General features: G+C 44.0%; 1 protein-coding gene across 1 annotated transcript in view; it reads left to right on the plus strand.

The window, feature by feature from the left end:
* The window catches only part of LOC115469314 (disintegrin and metalloproteinase domain-containing protein 28-like), a 90,317-nt gene extending 64,097 nt beyond the window's left edge, over positions 1-26,220 (plus strand). Inside the window, exons 14-19 of the mRNA XM_030201821.1 lie at positions 247-442; positions 3,083-3,185; positions 6,014-6,164; positions 16,559-16,642; positions 17,181-17,258; positions 26,174-26,220. Coding sequence (XP_030057681.1) covers positions 247-442; positions 3,083-3,185; positions 6,014-6,164; positions 16,559-16,642; positions 17,181-17,258 — 612 coding nt within the window. The 3' untranslated portion in view covers positions 26,174-26,220. The remainder of the gene's footprint in view (positions 1-246; positions 443-3,082; positions 3,186-6,013; positions 6,165-16,558; positions 16,643-17,180; positions 17,259-26,173) is intronic.
* The last annotated feature ends 294 nt before the right edge of the window (positions 26,221-26,514 follow it).

Genomic DNA, 26,514 nt, shown 5'->3' on the forward strand with positions numbered 1-26,514 from the left:
TTCAGCACTCTTACTGTGCTGACATCTCCCGTAATCCCCTGATCAACAAAGTCTCTTACAGTTCCCTCCAAAATCCCTGGAAAGATGCACCCACTGACAGTGATAGATCTCTTAACACACCTTATAGGGGGAAGCTTTTTGATATCGTACTATGCAATCTTGCAATTCCTGCTGTCCAGGTATAGCTTTTAGTTCTTGTACCCTCCATAGATAATAGATATTATTTCTAATATTTATCTCTTATAGCTTAAGAGTGCTGGATCTGTATGCAGACCATCTGTAGAAGAATGTGATCTCACTGATGTCTGTGATGGCCAGTCAGCCTGGTGTCCAGCAGACAAATTTAGACAGAATGGATCCCCTTGCAAAAATAACCAAAGTTACTGTTACATGGGAAAATGCCCCACAATGCACGACCAGTGTGTGGCTGAGTGGGGGGAAGGTAAGTGGGAATTTTAGAAATTGCTCTCCTCTAGGACTTCTTATCTTAATTAATTACATCTTTCAGGAACAGAAAAGCCTGGGTTTGCCTCTTTGCCTGTATGACTGTCCAGCTTATTTTTGAAAGAGATCGGCGGCCATCTTCCGACACAAATCGGGAGATGGCCGGCGATCTCTCAAGGCCAGCCAAGTCGGCATAATCGAAAGCCGATTTTGGCTGGTTTCAACTGCAGTCCATCGCGGAGCCAGCGAACGTCAAAGGGGGCGTGTTGGCGGTGTGGCGAAAGCGGGACATTGGCGGGCATGGGCATGGTTAACAGATGGGCAGCTTCAGCCCATAATGGAAAAAAGAAAGCCGGCCTTAACGAGCATTTGGCTGGCGTGACTTGGTCCTTTTATTTTTTGGACCAAGCCGCAAAAAGGTGCCCCAACTCACCAGATGACCACCAGAGGGAATCGGGAATGACCTCCCCATACTCCCCCAGTGGTCACCAACCCCCTCCCACCCTAAAAAAAAAATCTAAAACATTTTATGCCAGCCTGTATGCCAGCCTTAAATATCAGACCCAGCTCCCTGACAGCAGTATGCAGGTCCCTGGAACAGTTTTTGGTGGGTGCAGTGCACTTCAGGCAGGCGGACCAAGGCCCATCCCCCCTACCTGTTACACTTGTGGTGGTAAATGGGAGCCCTCCAAAACCCACCCAAACCCCACTGTACTCACATGTAGGTGCCCCCCTTTACCCATAAGGGCTATGGTAGTGGTATACAGTGGTGGGGAGTGGGTTTTGGGGGGATTTGGGGGGCTCAGCACCCAAGGGAAGTGAGCTATGTACCTGGGAGCCATTTCAGAAGTCCACTACAGTGTCCCCTAGGGTGCCCAGATGGTGTCCTGGCATGTCAGGGGGGCCAGTGCACTATGAATGCTGGCCCTTCCCATGACCAAATGCCTTGGTTTTGGCCGGGTTTGAGATGGCCGGCTTTGGTTTCCATTATCGCCGAAAACCGATGCTGGCCATCTCAAACCCGGCCAAATCCTAGGCATTTGGCCGGCCTCAACCGTATTATCGAAAGAAAAATGGCCGTCCATCTTTTTTGATAATACGGTTCAGGACCGCTCTTTCCGGCACCGGCCATATAGATGGCCACCCATGTAGATGGACGGCGTCGTTTGATTATGCCCCTCCACATCATTTAATATAATTCAAAAATAAGTCAGCCTTCACACTCAACAAAATGTCCAAAATGGATCACAATATTCTAATATACACATAAATAAAATATTAAAATCACAAATGAAACATAAATAAAACATTATGCAATCCTGTCCCAAATTGCAAAACCAGTGTACACACAAAGGAACAAAACCTTTGCAGGCTTGTAACTACACTGGAAACAGCAAAGGTAACCCAAGAAGGAAGGCTAGACAAAACTCTTTTTTGGGGGGTGGGTGGGATGGAAGTTTATTAGCAATCTAACAGACTTGACATGGCCATGTTTCAGCCAATGAACCTGTCTCAGGAGTTTCTCAATGCTGTATGCAATGTACTCGTTAATATTGCATATATCTCAACTCAGGAAAAATCTGTAGAATCGATCGATGACTGATGTGAATCTTGGAGGGAAGGCAAACTAACTACCAATAAGTATTAGGCTTTAAAGCTCAACATAAAATATCCAACAATTCTCAGGACTGGATATTTTATGTTGAGTTTTAAAGCTTAATACTTATTGGTAGTTAGTGTGCCTTCCCGCCAAGATTCACATCAGTCAATATTGACGACTGCATTGCATACAGCATAGAGAGACTCCTGAGGCAGGCTTTTTGGCTGAAAAATGGCTGTTTCGAGTCTCTTAGATTGTCAATAAACTTCCATTCCAAAAAAAAAAAAAAGAGACAGCATTGTCCAAATTGCAAAATGACACCTCCCTGACTTCAATAAGCAAAGCAGGACTACCTTATGGGGCAAAAGCAGGCATGGGCAATCTGTTTCAGGTGACCTGGGCGAGGTGGCAGATCCATTCAGTAGATCTCCCTTATTTATTTTTTTTAATATATATAAATATCCATTTATGTCCATCTTCTATTTTCTACTGCTCCATCTATACAAGTCCTGATGTTGTCCTTACACTCTCCCAGCTAGAGCAACCACTGCTCAAGAAAAGCTGTTTCCCTCTTTCTATCCACCAACAAGAATTATCCCAAAGTTTCCTTCCTCCCAGGCCTGAATGATTTTAAAACTGAAAATCAGGTACTATGAAAGGCCAGGCCCAGAAATACATTTCCTATGTTATATCTGTGTATTTAAATTCAGGTAAAAGAAACATGATAATCCAAAAATTACAAACACTTGGGAGCTGTAATGCAAGTAATCTGTTATACATTCGTAAATAGGAGGAAAAACCTCAAGAAGCACCTTCTCCCTGAATGAACGGGTGAAAGAGCTAGGGCTTCTTCATCATCGGAAAAAAACCTCCAAAACTTTAATTTCAAACATTCATGTTATTCCCTGTAGTTATTGCTCTGATTTAGAATCGTTTGATCAAAGGTAAGTTATCACAAGTGTTAATCAACAGAGGGGGGTCCATGAGACACAGGAAGCATGCCTGGATATTCCTAGATTTTGTATACTCTATTTACAGATGCAGAAGTGGCTAAAATACACTGTTTTACATTGAACACAAAAGGATTTCAGTATGGATACTGCAGTAAGAATGCAACAAATTTTATTCCCTGCACAAGAAAGTAAGCCTCACTTATTATTTTCACTGTAATATATGTGTGTTTGTATGCGCTTGTGTGTAGAACTTTATTGCCCTATCTAAACCAAAGAAAATGGCCCTCCATCTACAACTTACTCCAGAATGAGAGTGCTTTTATTTTAGGCTTTTTGCATAGCTCTACCTGCAGTAACATACATAAAGAGGGAGATATTGAAAGCAATTTGAACGGCCAGGAGAGGCTCCTGACCATTGAAATCGCTTGTCTGGAGTTATCTGGGAATATGCAGCTGCACTCAAGTGAACAGTGCTGCTGAATATCCCCTTTCACAGCCCATGCCAAAACCAGATAGTTTGTGGGTGATCTGGGGGCAGAACTCAGGTAGAGCGGAAGCTAAGTCGGTTAGCAATGATTTTTAGTCTGTTAACTGGCTGAGCAACTGCATAAAATTATGACAGAAAAAAGGCTGTACTAACTTTAAGTGGGGAATTGGCTGGCGTGACTTGGTCCTTTTATTTTTTGGACCAAGCCGCAAAAAGGTGCCCCAACTCACCAGATGACCACCAGAGGGAATCGGGAATGACCTCCCCATACTCCCCCAGTGGTCACCAACCCCCTCCCACCCTAAAAAAAAAATCTAAAACATTTTATGCCAGCCTGTATGCCAGCCTTAAATATCAGACCCAGCTCCCTGACAGCAGTATGCAGGTCCCTGGAACAGTTTTTGGTGGGTGCAGTGCACTTCAGGCAGGCGGACCAAGGCCCATCCCCCCTACCTGTTACACTTGTGGTGGTAAATGGGAGCCCTCCAAAACCCACCCAAACCCCACTGTACTCACATGTAGGTGCCCCCCTTTACCCATAAGGGCTATGGTAGTGGTATACAGTGGTGGGGAGTGGGTTTTGGGGGGGATTTGGGGAGCCAGAGCCTGGTTAACATCTAAAGAGTCACCAGCTACCTCTCCCTCCCTCCTTCCGGAGTATCCCAAATCCCCCCCCCCCAGGTCCTCCCTTCCTCGCTCCCACCCCTCTGGAAGCACATCCCCCCCCCCCACACCTCCTAATTCTGATCTCTTCTTACTCTCTCCCACTCCCATGGAGGCACATCTTCCCTCCCTCCTGCCCGACTCCAATCCCCCTCCCTCTAACTCCTCCCGGAAGCACCTAGTCCTGCTTCTGATCCCCTTCTCTCCATCCCTACAACAGACAAAGCAAGATCCCCCATCTCTCCGACAAGGCAAGGCAGCTACCCTCAGAGCCATACCCACATCCCCATCCCCCCAGGTCTACCAAAAGCCCCTGGTAGCCCAGTGGAGGTGATGGGGGCAGGAACAAACCTCACTCACTCCTGCCCCTAGCAGCTGCCTTTGGAAATTTGACTGCTGTACCCTTATGGCAGCATTGTGGTACTACCAAAGTGTTGCACAGCTGCAGGTAGAGGTCACAGGAGCCATGTTTCAGAAGCAGCTGTTAGTGGCAGGAGCGAGTGAGGGTCGCTCCTGTTCCCATCACCTCCACTGGCCCCTGGGGACTTTTGGTAAGCTCTGGGGGAAGGGGTATGCTATTATGAATGGGATGGGGATGTTGGTATGGACCTGGGGGGAGGGGAATGTGTTTCTAGGGAATGGGTGGGAGAGAGGGAGGATCAAAGGGGGGCTTTGGGATGTTCTGGAGGGCTGGGAGGCAGGGGGGATCAGAATCAGAGGGCACCTACTTCCCTTATGTGGTCCCAATTGATATTCAACCAGCGCCCATATAAGTGTCTTATGAGGGTCCCAGCTGAATATTGTCCAGGACTCTCATAAGCTCTGGCAGCCAGCACATAAGAAAATAGCCCCGAGTATTCAGTGCTGGTGCCCAGACATCTTTGGGCATCACATCACCTAAAGGATCCCTGGCTCTTCCCTTACTGAAAGCCCAGCTGAGAAATTCCTAGGAACACACTTATGTTTCTTCCAGAGCAGAACCACTACTGAAACGCATGTCAGGAAAAATTCAGCTTCTGTTTCAAGACCTTTAGAGACACCCAAGTCACACATTTATGAGGGTATATCCAAAAGATAGGCTGCAATTGCTTCTCAGGTTTAGAAAGCAATTTTATGTTTTTAAGAGTTTTCTGAAGACTGGCAGATTTATTGCAGGTAGAGTCCCACAAGGTGCAAATTAATCTTAAGAAGGCCCTTTCTCATACTTGTGAAGCACAGGTCCTTTAGAGATGGCACAGCTAGTCTTGCTTGTGGTCTGAATGCAGGAAGCAGAAGGACATTTAGGGCCGGATTCAGTAAATGACGTCCAAATATAGGCACAAAAAAAAAATCGATGCCCAGCACTATTCTATAAAGGGCACTTCGGGATGAGCACTCTGTACAGAATAGCTTGGGTGCCGAATTCTACGCCCAACTTTGGCCATGAGGACTTACACCAACTGAAACCAGGTGTAAATCCTAGCATACAAGTTTGGCACGCACCCATGTTATTCTATAATACTGCATACAATTTTACAGAATTCCCCTAACCTGCCCATGCCCCTCCCATGGGATTATCCCCTTTGTAACTGTAGGTGGATACACTGAGGCACTATCTTATAACTGTACATGCATTTTTATGCTGATCTGCCATTTCAGCCCTATTTCTTCAACTTACATCCATTACAGCGCTTTTCTATGCCAAAAGTTGGGTGCAGAATTTAACTATAGGTGCCATTTATCGAATTCCCTAGATACTGGTTCAAGTACAGTTCAAGTAGAGCCAGATGTAGATTTTAACAGCCTGAAGGCAAACATATTCTAAAATGTTCAGTATGTTATTGTGATAAAGTATCAGTAAACTGTTTCCCCTTCTTTCTGAAACAGGGATATGGAGTGCGGGAAGCTATTCTGCACTGGTGGTAACAAGCTACCTAAAACAGGAAATGCAGCTTCAATACGTTCCTGCAAAACTTCTTTCCATCCTAGCCTAAAGACTGGGATTGTGGAAACAGGAACAAAATGTGGAAATGAAGAGGTGAGTCCTATATGTCTGTATTTCACTTGAAACAGCAGTAATAATGGAACAGTGATGATTTATCTGCACATATGTACCATTGATGATGAATTTATTTAGGTTTATTTATCCCTTACTAAAGATGTATGGACCAGCCACCTCCTAATAGGTGGAATAAATAAACCAAGGCTACGTAGTTATGAGAAATGCAATTGTTTATTTACTTACCAAGCACAGATAACAAATAGGAATTTCTCATATGAGAGTATAGAACTGCTATACATAGGCATTGGCTGTATCTAACACTCCGACTCCAGTTTCCTGGTACAGTCATCTTTATATGGATAATTTCAATAACATATGATAATATTGTGGTTACAGGTAATTGGCTACATGCTAATTGATTGGTTACATATGATAGGTTATGATAATAAATTGGTTATGGATAATTGGTTGTATGTTAATGAAGTGGCTAACATTTCTTGGAAGCCCTGTCACCTTCCCAAGGAACTACTTTGTTACTTCTTTCTCCCGAACATCTGTTAACTGTCACTAACTGTCACATTACTAAACCCTTGTGATCAGCCATTTTGCACCTCCAGCCTTCCTCATATGGCTTGTGACAGATCATGAGTTCTTGATTTATTCTGCAGTTCAGCTGAAAGTCACATAGAATTGGGCATTGTCAGTTTTACTGTCATTTCAGAGCCTGAACCAAAGTGGGTTGCCAGGCCTGCATAGTACCCATAATAGACAATGAGGAACCCATTTCTTAGATGTGTACATCAAATTCCACATAATCCATATTCTACATGTAGGTACCATATCCATATGACACATTCATATTTCATAACTTGCATCTATATTTCTTATGTACACACTCCATATCTTATGTTCACAGTCATCATTCTATAAGCATAAGCCATATCGTATGTCCATAATCCATTGTCTTTATGCCCAGATCATATCTATAAATCAATCTGTCATATAACAAATACAAACCCACAACCATAAATATTCCAGGACATACCCTCCCTACCTCGGACAGTTTGAAAATACTCGGTGTCACACTCGATCGCAACCTTACCCTCGAGAGCCAAGTAAACTCTGTAACAAAGAAAATGTTCTATTCAATGTGGAAGCTCAAACGATTAAAACCTTTCTTCCCAAGAGCAACTTTTCGATACCTAATACAATCAGTGGTCCTAAGCCATGCAGATTATTGCAACGGAATCTACATGGGCTGCAAAGAACAATGCCCAAAATACAGCAGCCAGGCTGATATTCAGCAAAACACACTTTGAAAGTGCCAAACCCCTCCGAGAAAAGTTGCATTGGCTCCCAATCAAAGAATGGATCTTCTTCAAAATCTGCACCTTACTCACAAAATCATATATAGCGTAGGCCCAGAATACATGACAGACCTCATAGACTTACCAATAAGAAACAAAGTCAGATCATCAAGATCCAACCTAAACCTACACTACCCAAATTGCAAAGGACTGAAATACAAAACAACTTACGCATCCGGCTTCTCCTACATAAGCGCACAACTATGGAATGGGCTCCCAAAAGCTTTGAAAACAATCCACAACCACTTGAACTTCAGGAAATCACTAAAAACCAACCTCTTCAAAAAGGCCTACCCCAACAACCCCACATAACCCTCTTCACCTACCAACACAGCACGACTATGATTGAACAGGACAACACGCAATCTTCATCCATTCCGACCCTCCACTTATACCTCATACGATCACTATACAACTTTGTATTTATTATCCACCGACTGTAAGCCACATTGAGCCTGCAAATAGGTGGGAAAATGTGGGGTACAAATGCAACAAATAAATAAATAAATCTTATGCCTAAATTTTGTATCTTATCTACATATTTGACTACTGTGTGACATCAAGGCCCTGGATAGGTTTGCCTTCTTGACCTCCCTGCTCAGTCAACATCAGGGAAAGAGTCTGGCGTTTGCTGCTTTGAAGCAGTGGTAGTGCCATACAGCCCTTTGCCCCCCCCCCCCCCCCCCCCAAGTTGACCTCCAAATTTTCTCCTTCCACTCCTGGACCTCTCATTTCCCTACCTTTTCTGGACCACTTATTTGACTGTTTCCTCCAGCATCATTATGAGCCTTCATTTACCTAGCCCCCTTATAGAATACCTTCAGTTTAATTCCCACCCTCTTTGGCTTAAACCTATGATCTTTTCCCTTCCATCACTCACCCCTCGTACAGATCTCAGGGCTTTGATTCTGGCTATGCTGTCATTATAATATGGTAAGCACAGAGAAAGAGTCAGTCTGCCTGTGTTGCTGCAATGACTCTATCCCATCTAATAGCAATAGAGCTGGATTTGAAGTCTTCGGATCTGCAAGGGAGAAGACATTGGCAGTTCAGGGCATGAAGTAGGATTGGAGAGCCAGGACAGGACTGGAAGTCATCAGGGTGGCAAGGGGCAGGAGCTTCAAGCTCTATCCCCACATTTTGCTGTGCATACATTCAGGCCTGGTTACCATGTAGTGTGAGCTCAGGTAACTTCTTAAGAACAGAAAGATCACATACCTATCTCTAAGGTACTGATGTTCAGAAACCCATAACTGCACAGATAAAGTCATTTTTACCAGGAAGCTCAGCAGATCTGAGCTGGGTCTGACCAAACCAGGATAGAGCTGGTACCACGTGATGCTGAAAATTTACCTGTTCTGGAACTTTTTAATTTGTTTCTGATGCAAACAGTTGGGCTTTGAACATTTATTGAAAGCATTTGAGGTTTATGCTGTCTTTCATATACACTGAAGCAGTGGAATAGCCACAGGGGGTCCTGCCCCCTCCAGAACTGTAACACCACTTTACCTTTGCTGGGGGGGGGGGGGCGAAGCTCCACCAGCCAAATAAATACAGTACCGCAGCTCCCCTCCTCCTTGCGCTGCTTCCTTAAGGCAGAAGTAGTGTGGCTTCCGCTACTGACACCAGAACTTCTTGCATGTCGTAAAGAGGTCTTCTACTTCCGCCTGGGGTTCTCTGCGGAAATCGTGTTCTGTTCACATGGTTCCAGCACAGTTCAACATGTTTAAGATTCAGTTCAAAAGCACAATCAAAATTCAGTTCAAAAACTCAGGCTCAATTCAATTCAAATGCTCACTCAAAATGCAAGGTGGGGGTTCCCCCTCCCCTTCTACAGATCTGCCAAGTCTCCCGCATTCAGCGGGAGACTCCCACTTTGGCGGGTTATCTCCCGCACTCCTGCCAAAGCGGGAAAGTCTCCCGCTGAGAAACTGCAGGTCAGATTGCTTTTTCCCCCACTGCTGCTACTTCTCCCTGTGAGCAGCAGCAGCAGCGGCAAAACAACTCCTGTCACCCGCTCCCCCTTTCACCTGGTACCCGTTTCCTGCCACTGCTGCTTTACTTCTCCTGTTGGACAGCAGTGTCGATGAAAAAAAAAAAAGCAAGCGAGGGGACGCAGCAGCCTTCAGGCATGTGCTGTCGGCTCTGCAACTCCTCACTCTGCCCCCAGAGCAGGAAGTTGACATCAACTTCCTGCTCCAGGGGCAGAGAGAGGACAGAGGAGCGGCAGAGCCAACAGCCCATACATGAAGGCTGCTGCGGCCCCGCACTTGCTTTTTTTTTCTGCTGCCCAACAGGAGAAGCAACAATGGTGAGGAAATGGATACCGAGTGGTGGAAGGGGGAAGGGTGGAAGGGGGAGCGGGAGGCAGGAGAGAGAGGGGAGAAAATGATAGAGTGAAGACATGGGATAGAAGAGGGGTATATAGAGAGAGAGATTGAAAGGTGGGGAGAGAAGGACGGGACATGGAAAAGGGCTGGAGAGAAAGAGAAGCTGCTAGAGAGAAGAATGGGGAGAAAGGGGGGATCCTTGCTGGGCAGATGGCAAGAGAAAGAGGGGAGCTGCTGGATGAAAGGAGGGAGAGAAAGGGAGAAGACGCTGGAAGGAAGGGTAGGGCTAGAAACAGGAGAGACACTGAAGGATGGGGAGAGAGAGAGGGGACATGATGAATGGAAAAGGGTAGAGAGAGAGAGAGAGACTGGATAGAAAAAAGGGTACAGAGAGACACTGGATGGAAAGAAGGAGAGAGAGAGAGAGAGACTGGATGGAAGGATCGGGAGAGGGTTAGATGTTGGATGGAAGGATTGGGAGCAGGGGTAAACATTGGATGGAAGGATGAAGAAAGAGGGAAGACGGATGGAAGGATGGAGAGAGAAAGAGGGGAAGACAGATGGAAGGATGGAGAGAAAGACGCTGGATGGAAGGATAGGGAGAGAAAGAGAGAAGATGCTGGATAGGATACGGAGAGAAAGAGGGGAGATGGATGAAAGGATGCAGTGAGAAAGGGGAAGAGACTGGAAGGATGTATAGAGAGAGAGGGAACACGGAACAGAAAAGGGTAGAGAAATAGAGAGACACTGGATAGAAGGAGGGGGATGGAGAAAGAGACACTGGATGGAAGGATCAGGAGAAACGGTAGATGGGTGGAAGGATGGGGAGAGAAAGAGGGAAGACGCTGGATGGAAGGGTAGGGAGAAAAAGAGAGGAAATGCTGAATGGAAGGATGCAGAAAGAAAGAGGGGAGACACTGGAAGGATGGGGAGAGAGGGGAGCTGCTGGATGGAAAGGGGGAGAGGACAGAGTAGTGAAAGACTGGAGAATAAGAAGAAGGGGCATGGGGAGAACAAGGGTGAGGAAAAGATGAAAAGCTATAGGTAGATGAAGTTAAATGAAGGAAATTAAAGAATGGATAGTAAGAATGAATTAAATATGGACAGAGAGAGAGAGGCAGAATAATATTGAAGAAAAAAGAGAGAAAATGACAAATGTACAGGAAATCCTGGCATGAGAGTTAAGAGAAGACGAAGGAAAGCAGAATCAAGAGACTGGGAGCAACACAATTAGAAAAAGTAAATGGCCAGACAACAAAGGTACACAGAATAATTTTACTTTTAATTTAGGATAAAGTAATGTGGTAACTATGTTACTAAAGGTTAATAAATGCAAATAAAACACAAAATAGAAAATAAGGTGATACCTTCACTAATTTTAAAACATTTTTGATTAGCTTTCAGAACCAGCACTTCCTTCCTCGGGTCAGGAGAGGATACCATAACAGCATTATACTGACCTGACCTAAGGCAGGAGGTTTTGGCATATGAAAGCTAATTGAAAAGGGTATTAGGCTATTAAATAAAACATTTTTGCTGAAATGGCCGTGGGTTTGAGGTGTTGGGGCTGGAGCCAGTGGATGGAGCCAATGCAGAGTGGGGCGGGGCTGGGGGTGTGGACTAAAATCTCCCTCTCAAAAATTAGGACCCCTTGGCAGCTCTGCTTCTAAGAGGGACCTTTCTCCCAAGAAGGGCTTATTGACAGTTCTGCCCCTTCCTCTTTGTCTCAGACAGTTCAAACAATCCCACACAGACAGTTCCTTCAGAAAAAATAATAATTAAATCACCTTTCCTTCTTTGCACTTCAGGTGCCCTGCAGTGAGCAGGGCTGTCAGTTCATCTCCCACTTCACAGCACCAAAACTTCTGTGTCCTCCCACACTGCCTTTAATTGCTGGAATGGTCTGCATTTGTATTCTCCCAATCCATGGTAGATTGCTCCTCTATGCAAGGAAGTTCTGGAGGCAGATCCTTTCCTTCCTCCACGTACTCCATGGATTCTTTTTTCTCTGAGTAGGTCTCTTCTCCCTCCTGGTTTCTGGGAGCTTTCAGGAAATCTGTCCTTCCCTCCTCACAGCTGGGGGGAATTATATATTGCTTTCACAGCCAAGGGAATTGGGCTTCTTCTCTTCTGCTCCCCCTAGTGGTAAATGGAGTAACTGGCCCACCTTGCCCTGAGCTACTTCTCCCCCCTGCTGGTGTTAGAAATCCCTTTTGCATTTTTAGGTCTTCCCTTCTCTTTCCGTCTCCTATGGGATTTGGGGTATTGTAGTTCTGAGGTTAGTTGCTTCTCTTTAAGGCCACGGTTACTAGCCTTATCACAATGTGTGCAAGAAAACCTGGTGTCAGCGGCTGAACTTATGCCTCAAGGAAGCAGCGCGGCGAGGAGGAAAGCCGTGACACTGTATTTCTTTGGCTGGTGGGGCTTCAGCATCCCCACCAGGAAAGGTATATTTGGCATGTATTCATGGTGGGGGGGGGGGGGGGGGGGAGAGAGGAGGAGGAGGAAGCAATGCATTGCTCCCCCAGCCTATCCCTAGTGCCTCCATAATTGGAGAGCTGACTATGTACCCTCACTAAATTCCTTAAAAAGCTGAATCAACTGGATGTTTTAAATTTAAAAAAAAAAAACTCAAAATTGAAACTAATCACAGATGACATTCTGGGGGTCTTTTACTAAAGATTTTGTTCCTATGTGCCTTGCTGCAGATAATATGCACTGTTCTTTAGGATAAGACTCCCTGTTAACTAAACAAAATGAAGGCAGATATAACCTGGCTCTGAACCATGTCAAGAAAGGGTTCCCCTGGTCTCAGACTTTTTTCATTATTTGTGGTCCTTTTACTAAGGTGCACTAACAGATTTAGCACATGTTAAATGATACGATGCCCATTATATTCCTATGGGTGTAAAATCATTTAGCATACACTAATTATTAGCTGGTGCTAGATCTGTTAGCAGAACTACTTTATTTGCTATCAATCTTTGTATTAATTTGTGTTTTCTGATTTTGCACTTATTTTAACCTTATGACCTACTCCTCCAGAAATATCATACTCATTGCCATGCACCAGGTACCATGCTAATAGCCTGACTTCTTAAAGCCTTCTTTCCCATTCCATCTGTTTTTTTTTTAATTCTTTATTTATTAAATTTTACATTTATATCTATAAAACATAAATGTGATGAAATTCAGAAATAAATACTATGGGGTAATATATTACCCAGAATATAACACAAAAATATTTTTCATACATTTGTCCACAAAAATTATGAATCAAGAACTAGGAAATTCTAACATAGGAAAGACCTAAATTTATAACAATAAAGAGCGGATAGGAGATACAAGCCCCCACAGCCGATTTTACCAGCATTTCATTATTATGGGTTCTGTTCCAAGGACTGAGCATTCTTTTCTTTTGCTTCAATGAAATCTAATAATTTCTTTGGGCTAAAGAAAAGGTAGTTTATCAAATTCAAGGTAATACAACACTTGCAGGGAAATTTCAAAATAAAGGTACCACCTAACTTTAGAACCCTAGATTTGTATATCAAAAATTCCTTTCTTTTCCTTTGAGTAGCTCGCGCCAAATCACGAAATACTTGAATTTTATGTCCCATGAATAAGTCATTTATATGCCTGAAATATGACCATAAGATGTTATTGCGGTCAAGTTCAAGTGCGAATGTCACCAGCAATGTAGTGCATTCGGAAATAAATTCAAGGGAGGATTCCAAGAAATCTGTCAAATTCAATTCAGTAGAAGGAGCAACTTGAGTTTTATCTTTAGGTAATGATGATATCCCTGTGATATATTGGGTTCTCGTTATAGGAGGATATGCCTCCTCTGGAATCCCCAATACATCCTTGAAATATTTTTTCAACATATCTAACACATTTATTAAAGTAGACTTTGGGAAATTCAAGAATCTCAGGTTGTTTCTTCGTCCATTATTTTCAAGGTATTCAAGTTTTCTATCCTGGATATCCCGTTCCTTGACTAAAGCCTCTGTAAGATTTTGTAATTTCACAATTTGTTCTTCAGTTTTTTGAGACTTAGCATTCTGCTCTTGAATTTGTTCAGACATTGACTGATTAGAATTCTTTAAGTCAGTTATTTCGTTTTTAAGTGAAATATTCAGCAAAAGTAAAGTATTGTTCACTCCCTGAATAGCGTCCCATAAGACATTCATAGTGACCACTGCAAGTCTTTCTAACACTCCAGTACTCACGGTCCCGATCTCCAGGGCATTTAGCGCAGATCCTCGAACCGAGTCCTGCATCGTTGTTCCTTGGCCTGGAATAGAAGTACTCGTGGGTCCTCCTGCAACAAACGCTGAAGGGCCGGGGGATTCCGCGGCTTCCAGACGCTGTGACCCCGAGTGTAACAAATCACTTCCGGGTCATGGAGGTGCAGTTTAAGAGGGAGGGGTGAGCGTTACTCCCTCAATGCTGCACTCGATCCTCAACGGGGCTGAGTCAATCGAGGTGGGTGACTGTTCTCCAGGGACCCCGATCCCAAAATTATCCAAAGTCATTTGACGTGTGGTGGAAGTTGATTGCGGGACCCCGGAGATAGGAACCGCTATCTTTCCTTTTCTCTTCCCCATCGCTAGGTCAGAGAAACTTTCCCCTTGCCAAGACGTCAATGAAAAATTCAGGAGCTGGCGGTCCCGACTTCCGCTCACGTCGCCATCTTGATTCCCCCCCATTCCATCTGTATCATAAATTTCAGGCATAAAGAGGTAATGTTAAAAAGGAGGTGCCTAGCTTAAGAAACAGAAATGGGATTGGACTTGATATACTGCCTTTCTGTGGTTATACTGTATATTATATATGGGCATTTATTTTGTACCTGGGCAATGGAGGGTTAAGTGACTTGCCGTGAGTCATGAGGAGCTGCAGTAGGAATTGAACTCAGTTCCTCTGGTTTTGAGACCACTGTACTAACCATTAGGGTACTCTTCCACTCCTAAGGCACATGGAGGGGCATAATCGAACGGGGTCGGCCATCTATATGGGTGGCCATCTCTAGAGCCGGCCCTGGAAAGTGGCATACCTGACCGTATTATCGAAACAAGATGGCCGGCCATCTCTCGTTTCGATAATACGGTCGGGGTCAGCGTTAGAGATGGCTGGCGTTAGAGATCGCCACCATTGGTTTCCCGCCAATAATGGAAACTAATGGCGGCCATCTCAAACCCGGCCAAATCCAAGCCATTTGGTCGTGGAGGAGCCAGCATTTATAGTGAAGTGGTCCCCTTCACATGCCAGGACACCAACCGGGCACCCTAGGGGGCACTGCGGTGGACTTCACAAATTGATCCCAGGTGCATAGCTCCCTTACCTTGGGTGCTGAGCCCCCCAAAACCCCCAAACCCCACTACCCACAACTGTACACCACTACCATAGCCCTTAAAGGGTAAAGGGGGGCACTTACATGTGGGTACAGTGGGTGTTTGGTGGGGTTTGGAGGGCTCACATTTATCACCACAAGTGCAACAGATAGGGGGGGATGGGCCTGGGTCCGCCTGCCTGAAGTGCACTGCACCCACTAAAAACTGCTCCAGGGACCTGCATACTGCTGTCATGGAGCTGGGTTTGACATTTTTGGGTGGGAGGAGGTTGGTGACCACTGGGGGAGTAAGGGGAGGTGATCCCCAATTCCCTCCGGTGGTCATCTGGTCAGTTGGGGCACTTTTTGGAGGCTTGGTCCTAAAAATAAATGGACCAAGTAAAGCCGTCGAAGTGCTCATCAGAGGTGGCCTTTTGTTTTCCATTATCGGCCGAAGCCGGCCATCTCGTAACCACGCCCACATCCCGCCTTCCGTACCCTGCCGAAACTTTCCCCTTTAACTTTGGCTGGCCCTGCGACGGAATGCAGTTGAAGCCACCCAAAATTGGCTTTCGATTATACTGATTTGGCCGGGTTCAGGAGATAGCCGGCCATCTCCCGATTTGTGTCGGAAGATGGCCGGCCTTCTCATTCGAAAATAAGCAGGATGGGCACCTATTTAGTCCCTAATTTATAAAGATGCATAGATGTGCATATGGGTGGAATTTAAGTGAGTGTTGGCGGAACATACATGTACATGTAACTTAGAAAATAAGTTAATGTATATGTGTTCTAGATGCAAGCATTTGATTGTGCCTTAAATCAAAGCACATTTTGACCACTTATGTTGGTATTTTATGAAGAAAAGTAGGCACCTACTTTTCTTTAGAAAATAGGCTTATGATAGTGCCCTAAATAGCTCTTTTACTATGGTCCCAGTTATAAAATTACCCGCCATATGCTCATGGAATGAGTAGCACAGATCACCAATGTGGGCATTTTATTTATTGGCATTTATTATTCGCCTTTATGAAGAGGTCCACCTAAGGCATTGTACAGCAAACTCAGTTTAGCATAAACCAATTTTGTTAACAGCATAACAATAGTAAAATGACCAATATAACCATACATACATACAGTTAATGAGGTAAACTTGCAAATAGTGAATTGAAACATAGTAATAAGACTACCATGAAATTGTATCAGAAATATACATATTTAACAGTATTGTAGGACAATCATATAACTGAATTATGATTTATGTCAGTACAATACAAACAGCACCATCATAAAAATTCCACTTTACATTCTTTAAATAATTGCTTTATTGGTGAAAATGATGCAGAACGTATTACTCACTGCTGAAAATTATATGCATGTCTGTGACTTGAATTACAGGTGTGCAGCAACAGTACGTGTCTGGGTGTTAGTGAAGCCTATAGTTTCGACCCTGACTGCTCCAAAAAGTGCAAAGGGAATGCAGTAAGGATTTTTTTCTGTTTCATATTGATGAGCAGCAGCAGTGTGATTGGCTGATGATTGTGATGTCATCCCAACTGGAGGATATATTTATTTGCCTAGCCTTTTTCCCTAAAAGAATGGAGCTTGTTCACACATATCTTTAAAATGGATCAGATCATTGCTTTTAGTTGTTCACCAGTGCTATGCTTCACTAGAACACTGTAACTTTTTTATACCATACCCGATGCACATTGGGTTTTGGTTCAGTATCTTTGATATACTTTTTGTATCTTTCCTGACCCCCTTATATTTTTAGTTTTAGCATTGTAAACCATTTAGATTTATCTATACTATAAAGATGAAATGTGAATATCTTAGCAGCTGTCATCAGCCTATTCGCCTGATGTTTGAATGTAACTTTTCACTGGATGATGCATTATGCTGTCATATCTCCAGGCTTTGTCTACGGAGAGTGTGATGCCTTAGAAATTATTCTGTGTCATCTGAGCAACAACTTTACTTGGCAACAGTTAACGAATACATAATTTGGCTTTGACAGGTGTGTAACAATGAGCAGGAGTGTCAGTGTGAAGAAGGATGGGCCTCACCAGACTGCGATAAACCTCTTATTCCATAAGTGAGTTCAACTCATTTTCTCCTCCTTTCAGTGGCATAGCCAGAAGGCAATTTTTGGGTGGGCCAACAGGTTGGATGGGTGGGCACTAGAGTTGCCAACTTTTTTGAAAGAGAAAAAACAGCAACCTGATGCACCCCATGCTCTGTCCCTACCCCACTCCCCATAACTTCAATGAGGGTTGCAGTGCAGGCTTCAGTGGCTGCAGGCCAATTGAGAGCTAAGGGAAGTACAATAGACTGCACTATTCAGCCCCATTGAACCACACATTCTGCATCTAGAGAACCTCCTGGCTTTCCACCAACAATGGATACAGATCACAGCAAGGACAACTCTCCATAAAACTCATCATACAAAGAAATTTTGTTTTCTAGTGTAATCTCAATTACAGACATAAATTAACTTTAAAAAAATCAAAAAACAAAAGTCACTCAGAACCTAGAGCAAATCTACCATGCCAACACTAACTTCCAAAAACAAAGATCCTAACTATGAAAAAGAAGTGCCTTAAATATTATAGTAGGGCCCTAAAATACAAATACATTTATCAGGAAAGCTGAACAAGCCAAATTACTACAGAATGCTACATGGAAACTTCATGCTAACAGAATACCTCAGTCACACACACAAGACACAAATGCCAAATACAGAATAAGTGACCACAAACTCTAGAAATATAAATTAAACGGAAACCCCAAGAAACTAGACCTTGCATGTAGTACAACACCAGTGAAACAAAGAAAGGCATTTGCTCCTGTGCAAAATATAAAGATGGCACATGCCAGGGATGGTGTTAGGGGATGGAACCATATTGTAAGCCACATTGAGCCTGCAAAGAGGTGGGATAATGTGGGATACAAATGCAATAAATAAATAAATTGTGCTTGGTTCCTTGGTCAGAGAAAGCCTGCATGCTGTAAGCTGAAGGCGCAGCCTGGTAATGGACTTTGGGATCCTTCCTAGATTTCTGTCCAGGATAGGGTTACCATATGGCTCCAGAAAAAGGAGGATGGATTGAGCCAGCCGGGTTTTATTTCCATTGCTTTAAAGCAATGGAAGTAAAACCCGGCTGGCTCAATTACTTCCATTGAAAGCAATGGAAGTAAAACCCGGCTGGCTCAATCCGTCCTCCTTTTTCTGGAGCCATATGGTAACCTTAGTCCAGGACCCCAGCCATGTTTAACATCAACTTTGGCAAGATGTACATTTCAAATCCAACATGTTATATTCACAACATTGAAAATAAAATATTTTTTTTATACCTTCTTGTTGTCTGGTCATTTTTTCTCAAATCATATTGGTCCCAGGCTCTGGTTTCTGCTTCCCTCTGTCTTCTCTTAACTCACTTGCCAGTGTCTCCTATTTGACATTTCTTCTTTCTTCATGTCCATCATCCATCTCCCATCTCTGTTTTCCTATATTTCCTTGTCCAGTATCTCCCCTGTGTTCATATCCCCTCATCCATCATCATTCCTCTGTGCACCTATGCACCCCATGCCCAGCATATCCCTTCTGTGTTCCTATTCTTCCCCTTGTCTGATATCTCTCCCCCCGTCTGTGTCCATATACCCCCCTCTCCAGTGTCCAGCATTGTATCTCTATTCCCTATCCCCCCCCCCCCCCCTTGTCAGGCATTACCCCTCTGTGCCCATGTACCTTCCCATACAGCATCTCACATTTGTGTCCCTGTCCCCATGCTCCCATCTAATGCCCATCATCTCCCTTCTGTATCTGTATACTTCCCTATGTCCCCTTTCTCCCTCCCCCACACCAATGTGTCCCTCTCCTCTCTAATCCCACCCTCCAACCAGCTTCTCTTCCTCTCTTTCCTTCCCCTTATGCATCTGGCTCTTTCTCCCTGCACCTCTCTCCCTTCCCTCTAACCCCTCCCATAGGTCCAGCACCTTTCTCCCTTCGCTCCAGCCCTCCTTGCAGGTCCACATCTGTCTGCTTTCCTTTCAGCCATCATCTGCATATCCAGCACCTCTCCTTCAGCCCCCCCCCCCACATGTCCAGCATATCTCTCCCTTTCATCCAGCCCCCCCTACGTGTTCAGCACCTCTTTCCCTTTCATCCAGCCCCCCTACATGTCCAGCACCTCTCCCCTTCACTTCAACCTCCCCTGCAAATCCAAAACCTCTCCCCTTCCCTCCAACCTCCCCTCTGCAAATCCCAAACCTCTGCCCTTTCCTCCAACCTCCCCTCTGCAAATCCCAACCCTCTCCCCTTCCCTCCAACCTCCCCTCTGCAAATCCCAACCCTCTCCCCTTCCCTCCAACACCCATCTGCAAATCCCAACCCTCTCCCCTTCCTTCCAACCTCCCCTCTGCAAATCCCAACCCTCTCCCCTTCCCTCCAACCTCCCCTCTGCAAATCCCAAACCTCTCCCCTTCCCTCCAACCTCCCCTCTACAAATACAAAACCTCTCTCCCTTCCCTCCAACCCTCTGCCCCTGGCAAGTACAGCACCCTTCACCCTTCTGTTCCCTCTCCTCCCCGGGCCAGCACCCTGACTTCCTCACCCTCTCCCACCCCTGAAGCGCTTCTTTTAATGCTGTTGGCTGCTGTGCATAGTCTCCCACCCCCGCGGCGGCGCTTACACTTCCCTATGGCGCTGCCTGCCTGCCAGCAACTCTACAGATGCGTCACCGACGTCCGACGTCCTGCTCCGGGACCTTCTCTCTGCCTGCACTGATGTAACTTCCTGTTTATGGAGGCTGGACGCGGAAGGCCCCGGAGCAGGATGTCGGACGTCGGTGACGCATCTGTAGAGTTGCTGGCAGGCAGCGCCATAGCGAAATGTAAGCGCCGCCGCGGGGGTGGGAGACATTGCACAGCAGCACCGACAGCATTAAAAGAAGCGCTGTGGCGGGGGTAGGAGAGGGTAAGGATCTTCTTTGGGGCGGGCCTGAGGCTAAACTGGGTGGCGTAGCTACCGCCCCCTGCCTCCTTTGGATGTTTTGAAGCTGTTATACGGTAGTCTCCAGTGTTACTTTTTGTGGTGCTGTGGAATCCTGCAAGGTACCCATCAACATTGGGGTACTAGAAGATCAGACTGGTGAAAGAAAGACTGCCACCAGTCTCAATGCACCTTAAACTGTAGTTTGGTAAGAAAACACAGGCAATGGATCTGCAGTCTTTCAATTCATTACAACACAATTTTAACTAAAAATAACATCTGTCATTGTGCTGTACCATATTAATTCAACTAGCATTTCCTATTTTTAAATCAACATAACTTTTGAATTCATTTTAGGATTGTTTTTTTTGTATTCAGCAGAATAAGTTATCCACATAACTTTATGTGGATTTTCAGCTGCGCTGTTTAAGTTGGTCTGCTGAATATGCAGTCCTAAATTTAAATGGATAGGTTATCCATTTAAGGTAAGACAGATATTTGTGTGATCCAACTTAAATGGATAAACTAAGGGGCTTGTTTACTAAAGTGTGGTAAGTTTTTGCACTTACTGCACCTTAAGTGCAAACTTTAAGGCACAATAAGTGCAAGGCCTCTGCAGTAACTGCAAGGGATGTGCCCAGCATCTATCCTGCATTTATCACACAGGGCAGACACTGACTGCACAATACATTACATGCAGTGGCAGATAGACCGGATGCTTCTATGCTATCTGCCACGGCAGGAAATGTGGTAGAGGCCCAGTCCATAAACCATAAATAAAAATTAAAAAATAGTGGAAAACCAGTTTCCTAAAGATATTCCTCCCCCCTCCCTAATATGATCACCCCTGATATCTGATCCCATTTTTCTGATCTCTCCCCACCACCAAGGTCTGTGGAACATGGCCAGGATGTTTACATCTATGCGGAATGTTAAGATCTGCATGAAAATACACAAGCCTATTTAAAGAATAGCACCTAAATGTTTCCTTGCAAATTATGAAAAGGGGTGTGGCCATGGGTGGGGGCATGGGCAAACAAACCACAAAAACAAACTCTTCCACAAGCAGTTCGAGAAAATCCACAATGGTGGAAAAAGTCATCCACAACCTTGAAAGTGATAAATCACACATTTATTTGCTGACAAACTGAACCCAATACAGGCCATGTTTCAGCACCCGAGCTTTCTTCAGGGGTTCTTATAAGCCAGCGAGGTTATCATAAATATAGATGCTGAGTAACCTCAAAATGCTAAAAAGCTTAGGTCAGCGAATCAACATCAAATATATCTGAGAGATGCCTATAGTAACATCAACCCCTGAAGAAAGCTAGGGTGTCGAAACATGGCCCATGTTGGGTTTAGTTTGTCAGCAAACATGTGATTGATCACTTTGAAGATTGTGGTTGGCGATTTTTTTTTTGGGGGGGGGGGCATGGGCAAGTCAGGGGCATTCTCTTAAAATGTGCAAAGTGTTACAGAATTTGGGGATCAATGCCCAACTTGCACATGGGATTTATACCTAGTTTCAGATGAATGCCTCATGCCCAAAGTTGAGTGCGGATCCTGGAAGTACACACTATTCCAATCTTGGAACGCCTGTTATAGAATAACGTTCTGTGCTGATTTTTTGTCAGCACTGAATTTTGAGCACCATTTATAGAATTTTCTCCTATGTGTGTATCTCAAACACCATCCCTACTACTACTACTACTACTTATCATTTCCATAGCGCTACTAGATGTACACAGCGCTGTACACTTGAACTTCCCTGGGACCACCTACACACTGACTCCATACAAGTGAATGTGTTCTTGTTGGTATGAACACTTATGAGCATATATTCACCCATACACAAAGGAAACAGTGAAGGAGGATTAGACAATATTCTTGGGTTGCTGAGATTAATAGCTATATCTTAACTCAAGATAATTGAAGAAGTGGAACTTGTGCAGAGTAAGTTGCAATTGGTCAATTGGTCAATGAATGGTAGCAAGTCTTGGAAGGAAAGAAAAAAAACGGCGTTACTGTCAGGGCCAGTCTTAGGCAGGGGTGACAGGAGCAGTTGCACAGGGCCTCGCACCTCCAGGGACCCCGCAGTGCTTCCTGTCACTCCCTGCCATATTGTCGCTCATGTGCTTTCCTTCCAGCTGCCCTGCGTTTAAAAAGTCGTGGCAGTGAAAAAGCAGGCTCGCCTCTAGCCTTTAAGCCTTCCCCTTCTCTCTCAGCGTGCACTGATGCAATTTCTGTTTCTGGTTTCCGCGAAGGCGGCACAGTGCACACTGAGAAGAAGGGAAGGCTTAAAGGCTAGAGGCGAGCCTGCTTTTTTCGCTGCTGCCACTACAACTTTTTAAATGCACGGCGGCTGGTAGGAAGCAGCTGAAGAAAACTGAGGGCACAGATGGGGCTGGGACCTCAGAAACTTGGGGGCTGAAAAGGGGGGTAAGTTAAATTGGGGGCTGGGGCGGGTGAGTCACTGGACATGGAGGGGAGGGAAGAGGAAAATCGCTGGACATTGATGGGATGGGATGGGAGGGCAGGGGACAAAGGAGAATCACTGGATGTGGATGAGAAGGGAGGACAAGGAGCAAAGGAGAATCTCTGGGCATGGATGGGTGGGGAGGGCAGGGGAGAGAGGATAGTTGCTGGATATGGATGGATGGAGGGGAGGGCAGGAGAAATGCTGGACATGAATGGATGAATGGAGGGGAGAGGAGAAATTCTGGACACAGATGGAGGAGAGGAGAGAGTTGAAATGCTGGATTTGGATGGAGGGGAGGGAAGAGAGAGGACATGAGATGAACATGGATGGAGGAGAGGAGAGAGAGGAGAAATGCTGGACATGGATGGAGGAGAGGGAAGAGAGAGGAAGGAGATGCATACTCACAGCAATGAGGGAAAGGGAAAAAGAGGAGAAAAACTGCACATGGCTGGAGAAAATAGGCAAAAGCTGGATCCACTCTATACCTCCTCCAGTCAAGTCCGCGGAGGATCCAGATTTTTACCTATGGATATAGGGCAAGAAATGAAGAAGAAAAGAGGAAAGTAAAGAAATAAATGGAAAGGAAGCCCTGGAAGTGGAGGTTAAGGGTGCAGATAGCAGCAGAATCAGATACTGGGACCAACATGATCAGAAAAACAAAGTCACAAGACAACAAAGGTAGAAAAAATCATTTTATTTTCATTTTTAGTGTTTGGAATATGTCCAATTTGAGAATTTACATCTGCTGTCTTATTTTGCAATGTATAGCAATGTTCTGTTTTTCTGGTATTGTGCTGCTTGCAGAATCTGTATGCTAATTTGGTTTGTGTCATTTTGGGTATACTGGAGCTGTAACAGCTTAAAGAAATTATTTATAATGGAAAAAAAAAAGTAATTTTTCTTCTCCTGTACTGGTGTAATATTTTCAATGATTACTGTTTATATGCACCATGGCTAGTAAACGGGTGTGGCTAAATGTGCCAACATTGTCCAGTTCAGCACACTATTAGCAGCCAAGTCATACAAAGTTAATGATATTCAGTGGAAAATAAATCTGTTGTCTCAGGCTGCTTGCTATCTGAATATTCAATCACTGTTTCATTATTGCTACCAGTATTACATATTAAGGGGATTTGTTTTAATTTATTTATCTAGTCCTTACTTGCACATGGTTTTGCTTTTTAAACCCAAAGGTTTCCTAGTATAGCATTTTTTCAAGTTTGAATTAGTTTTTGTACACAAGTTTTGCTTGATTTGTCTTTATTTGAATAAAAGAAAATGTTTAAAACATATCTTGTCAACAAGGGGCGGGGCTGGGTGGGACTGGGGGGGCCCCAGTGAATTGGTCTGCACAGGGCCCCACAGTTGCTAAGACCGGCCCTGGATACTGTTATAACTTGATGCTCAGTCGGGATGCACAATGGAATCCCTGAACTAACGAGAACTGTGCCTCTGGTCCAGAAAGGAAAAAACAAGGGATATAGCTATTAATTGCAGCAATTCAAGACTCTTGAGGCAGGCCCTTTGGCCGAAACAAGGCCGTATCGAGTCTGTAGATTGATCAATAAACTCTGTATTCAAGAGCATTGTCCAGTCCTCCTCTTTCAGTCACCTTTGCTGTTTCCTGTGTGATTTTGTTCTTCTGTGTTTACATCGCCATATATTCACCATGCAATTTTATGGTATCAATTTTCCATATGTAAATATGGCAGTATTTCTATAAGGAGCCATCTAGCTTTGGGCAGCAAGAATGTGTACAAATGTCAGTACTTGTAGACATTTATGTGTATATGTGGACATATACATGTATAATTGACCGTTTTTTCAGCATGCAGTATTCTGCAAGTACATGCCAAAACATGATGGTGTGTACATTGCAGGTGGGCACTCACATGGTCAGGGGAAGAGAGAGAAAGTGGAGTGATGGCAAGAATCAAGACTAGCAACTGAATAGCAAGCCTAATGTGTTTAAATTAATAGGCAGAACTCTGCCACTGAATGTTACCTACTGTATACATCTCTTATTTTTCTCATCTCTTATTAACAGTTTAAATATATAAAAATCATTTCTTGTGTCATGTTGAAGCTATGCAAAATGAATTTCCAAGCATTTTGGAATGGATTTTATATATGGTGCCAAAAACATCAATGCCAAAAAAGTGCAATTCTATAAACCACACTTAAAGTTAGGCACTGTTTATAGAACAGCACTTACACCCGGGATTTGCAGCTAACTTAGGCATGGCCATTTGCACCAACTGAAATGTGGTGCAAATGTGCATGCCTAAATTAGGCGTGTATCCCACCTCATTCTATAACAATACATGCAAATGTTAGGAAGGCTCCTGTTCCACACATGATCCTTTTTGAAATAATATGTCAAATTTAGGAGCAGATCCTGTGCCTAAATTTACACACGTATATTTCGATTAAATCTAATGAGTGCCAATAATTGGTTATTAACAAGCCAATTATCAGTGCTAATTAGCTCAATTAAATTGAGCACATAAATTGGGCTAGTACCCAAATTTGCACACGCAATTTTAGCAACAATTTATAGAATTTGGAGGTCCATGTAGATTTAAACCAGGGTTGTTGAGAGGGGGGCAAAATTCCCCTGGGCCTAGCATCCAAGGGAGGCCTGCCTGATGCTAGCATTGCTCTCCTGTTCCTGCGCATGGCAGCGCCACAGAGCAGAGTACTTCCTTTCTGCCGCATCCAAACAGCCTCTTTGGACGCAGCAGGAAGGAAGGAAGGACTCTGCTCTGTGGCGCTGCCATGCACAGGAACAGGAGAGCAATGCTGGTGCCAGACCTTGGAGAATTTTCTTGCACATAGTGACAGGAGCAGGACAAGTAACTGGGGCTGGTCTGAAGGGGGGCTGCCCGCCCAGAGGGGGGGTGGGCGGACCCAGGGGGTGTTTGCCCCAGACCCGGGTTTGTCTCTAGGCAGCCCTGATTTAAACTAATAATATAAATGGTCAAAACTGCCTTGAAACTTTAGCTTCAGATATTTAACACATTTTCAGGAGCTCATGGATTAGCTGACAGTTTCTATCTTGCTGTCTTTATATTACATAGGGTTGAATTAACCAACAGCTTCACTTTTGATCAGAAAAGCAGCACTAGTGCTTCATATATGGGAACCTTACTTCTTCCTTTTCAGATAGATAAATTTGTTCAAACAAAGGATAGCTCTCAGCAGTCAGCTGTACAGGTTTGAATACCTCTTGAATTTTACTTTTATTCAACTCAACAAGTTTTGAAGACTTGACTCTTTGCTCTGATACCATTAAGGGTTTATGAGCATAGAAGTTCTGAGACTTAAACCAACACCAATTGTGTGTGACATGAATAAAATTAAATGGAACATAAAGTTAAGATGTTTCTGACTTCTTGACTATTGAGATTGAGTTGAGATTTTTAGAGAGTAAATTCTCAATACAAATTCTTTATTAAAAGGAGAAACCAAAGCACAGTGGAATAAATATTGGTCATATTACATTGTTTATTGATGTAGTGTTTTGGTTGTATATCTTTAGACTTGTGAAAACAACCCCTGTTCGTGACATCTGAACCTCAAGAGATGTAAGAAAAGGACCACTGAAGATTATCTGTAGAAATTCCGCAGATGACCGGGAATTCAAGGTTTTTATTTAATCATATGGACGAATTCCCAGTCAAGAGATAAATTCTGTTAAGCTACTTTCTAATAACCATGATTAAGTGTTTGTTCAGAAATCAAATCTTCAGAGCAGAGCATTCATATGTTATATGGGATCTTTGACCAGGAAAGATTTTAAATGCATATAAGTGTGGATCTAAAACAGATCAATAGCAGTGTTTGATAAAATATAAATTATATAAGTAATTTTGGAGATAT

The sequence above is a fragment of the Microcaecilia unicolor genome, chromosome 4 (assembly GCF_901765095.1).
Source record: "Microcaecilia unicolor chromosome 4, aMicUni1.1, whole genome shotgun sequence".
Classification (NCBI taxonomy): domain Eukaryota; kingdom Metazoa; phylum Chordata; class Amphibia; order Gymnophiona; family Siphonopidae; genus Microcaecilia; species Microcaecilia unicolor.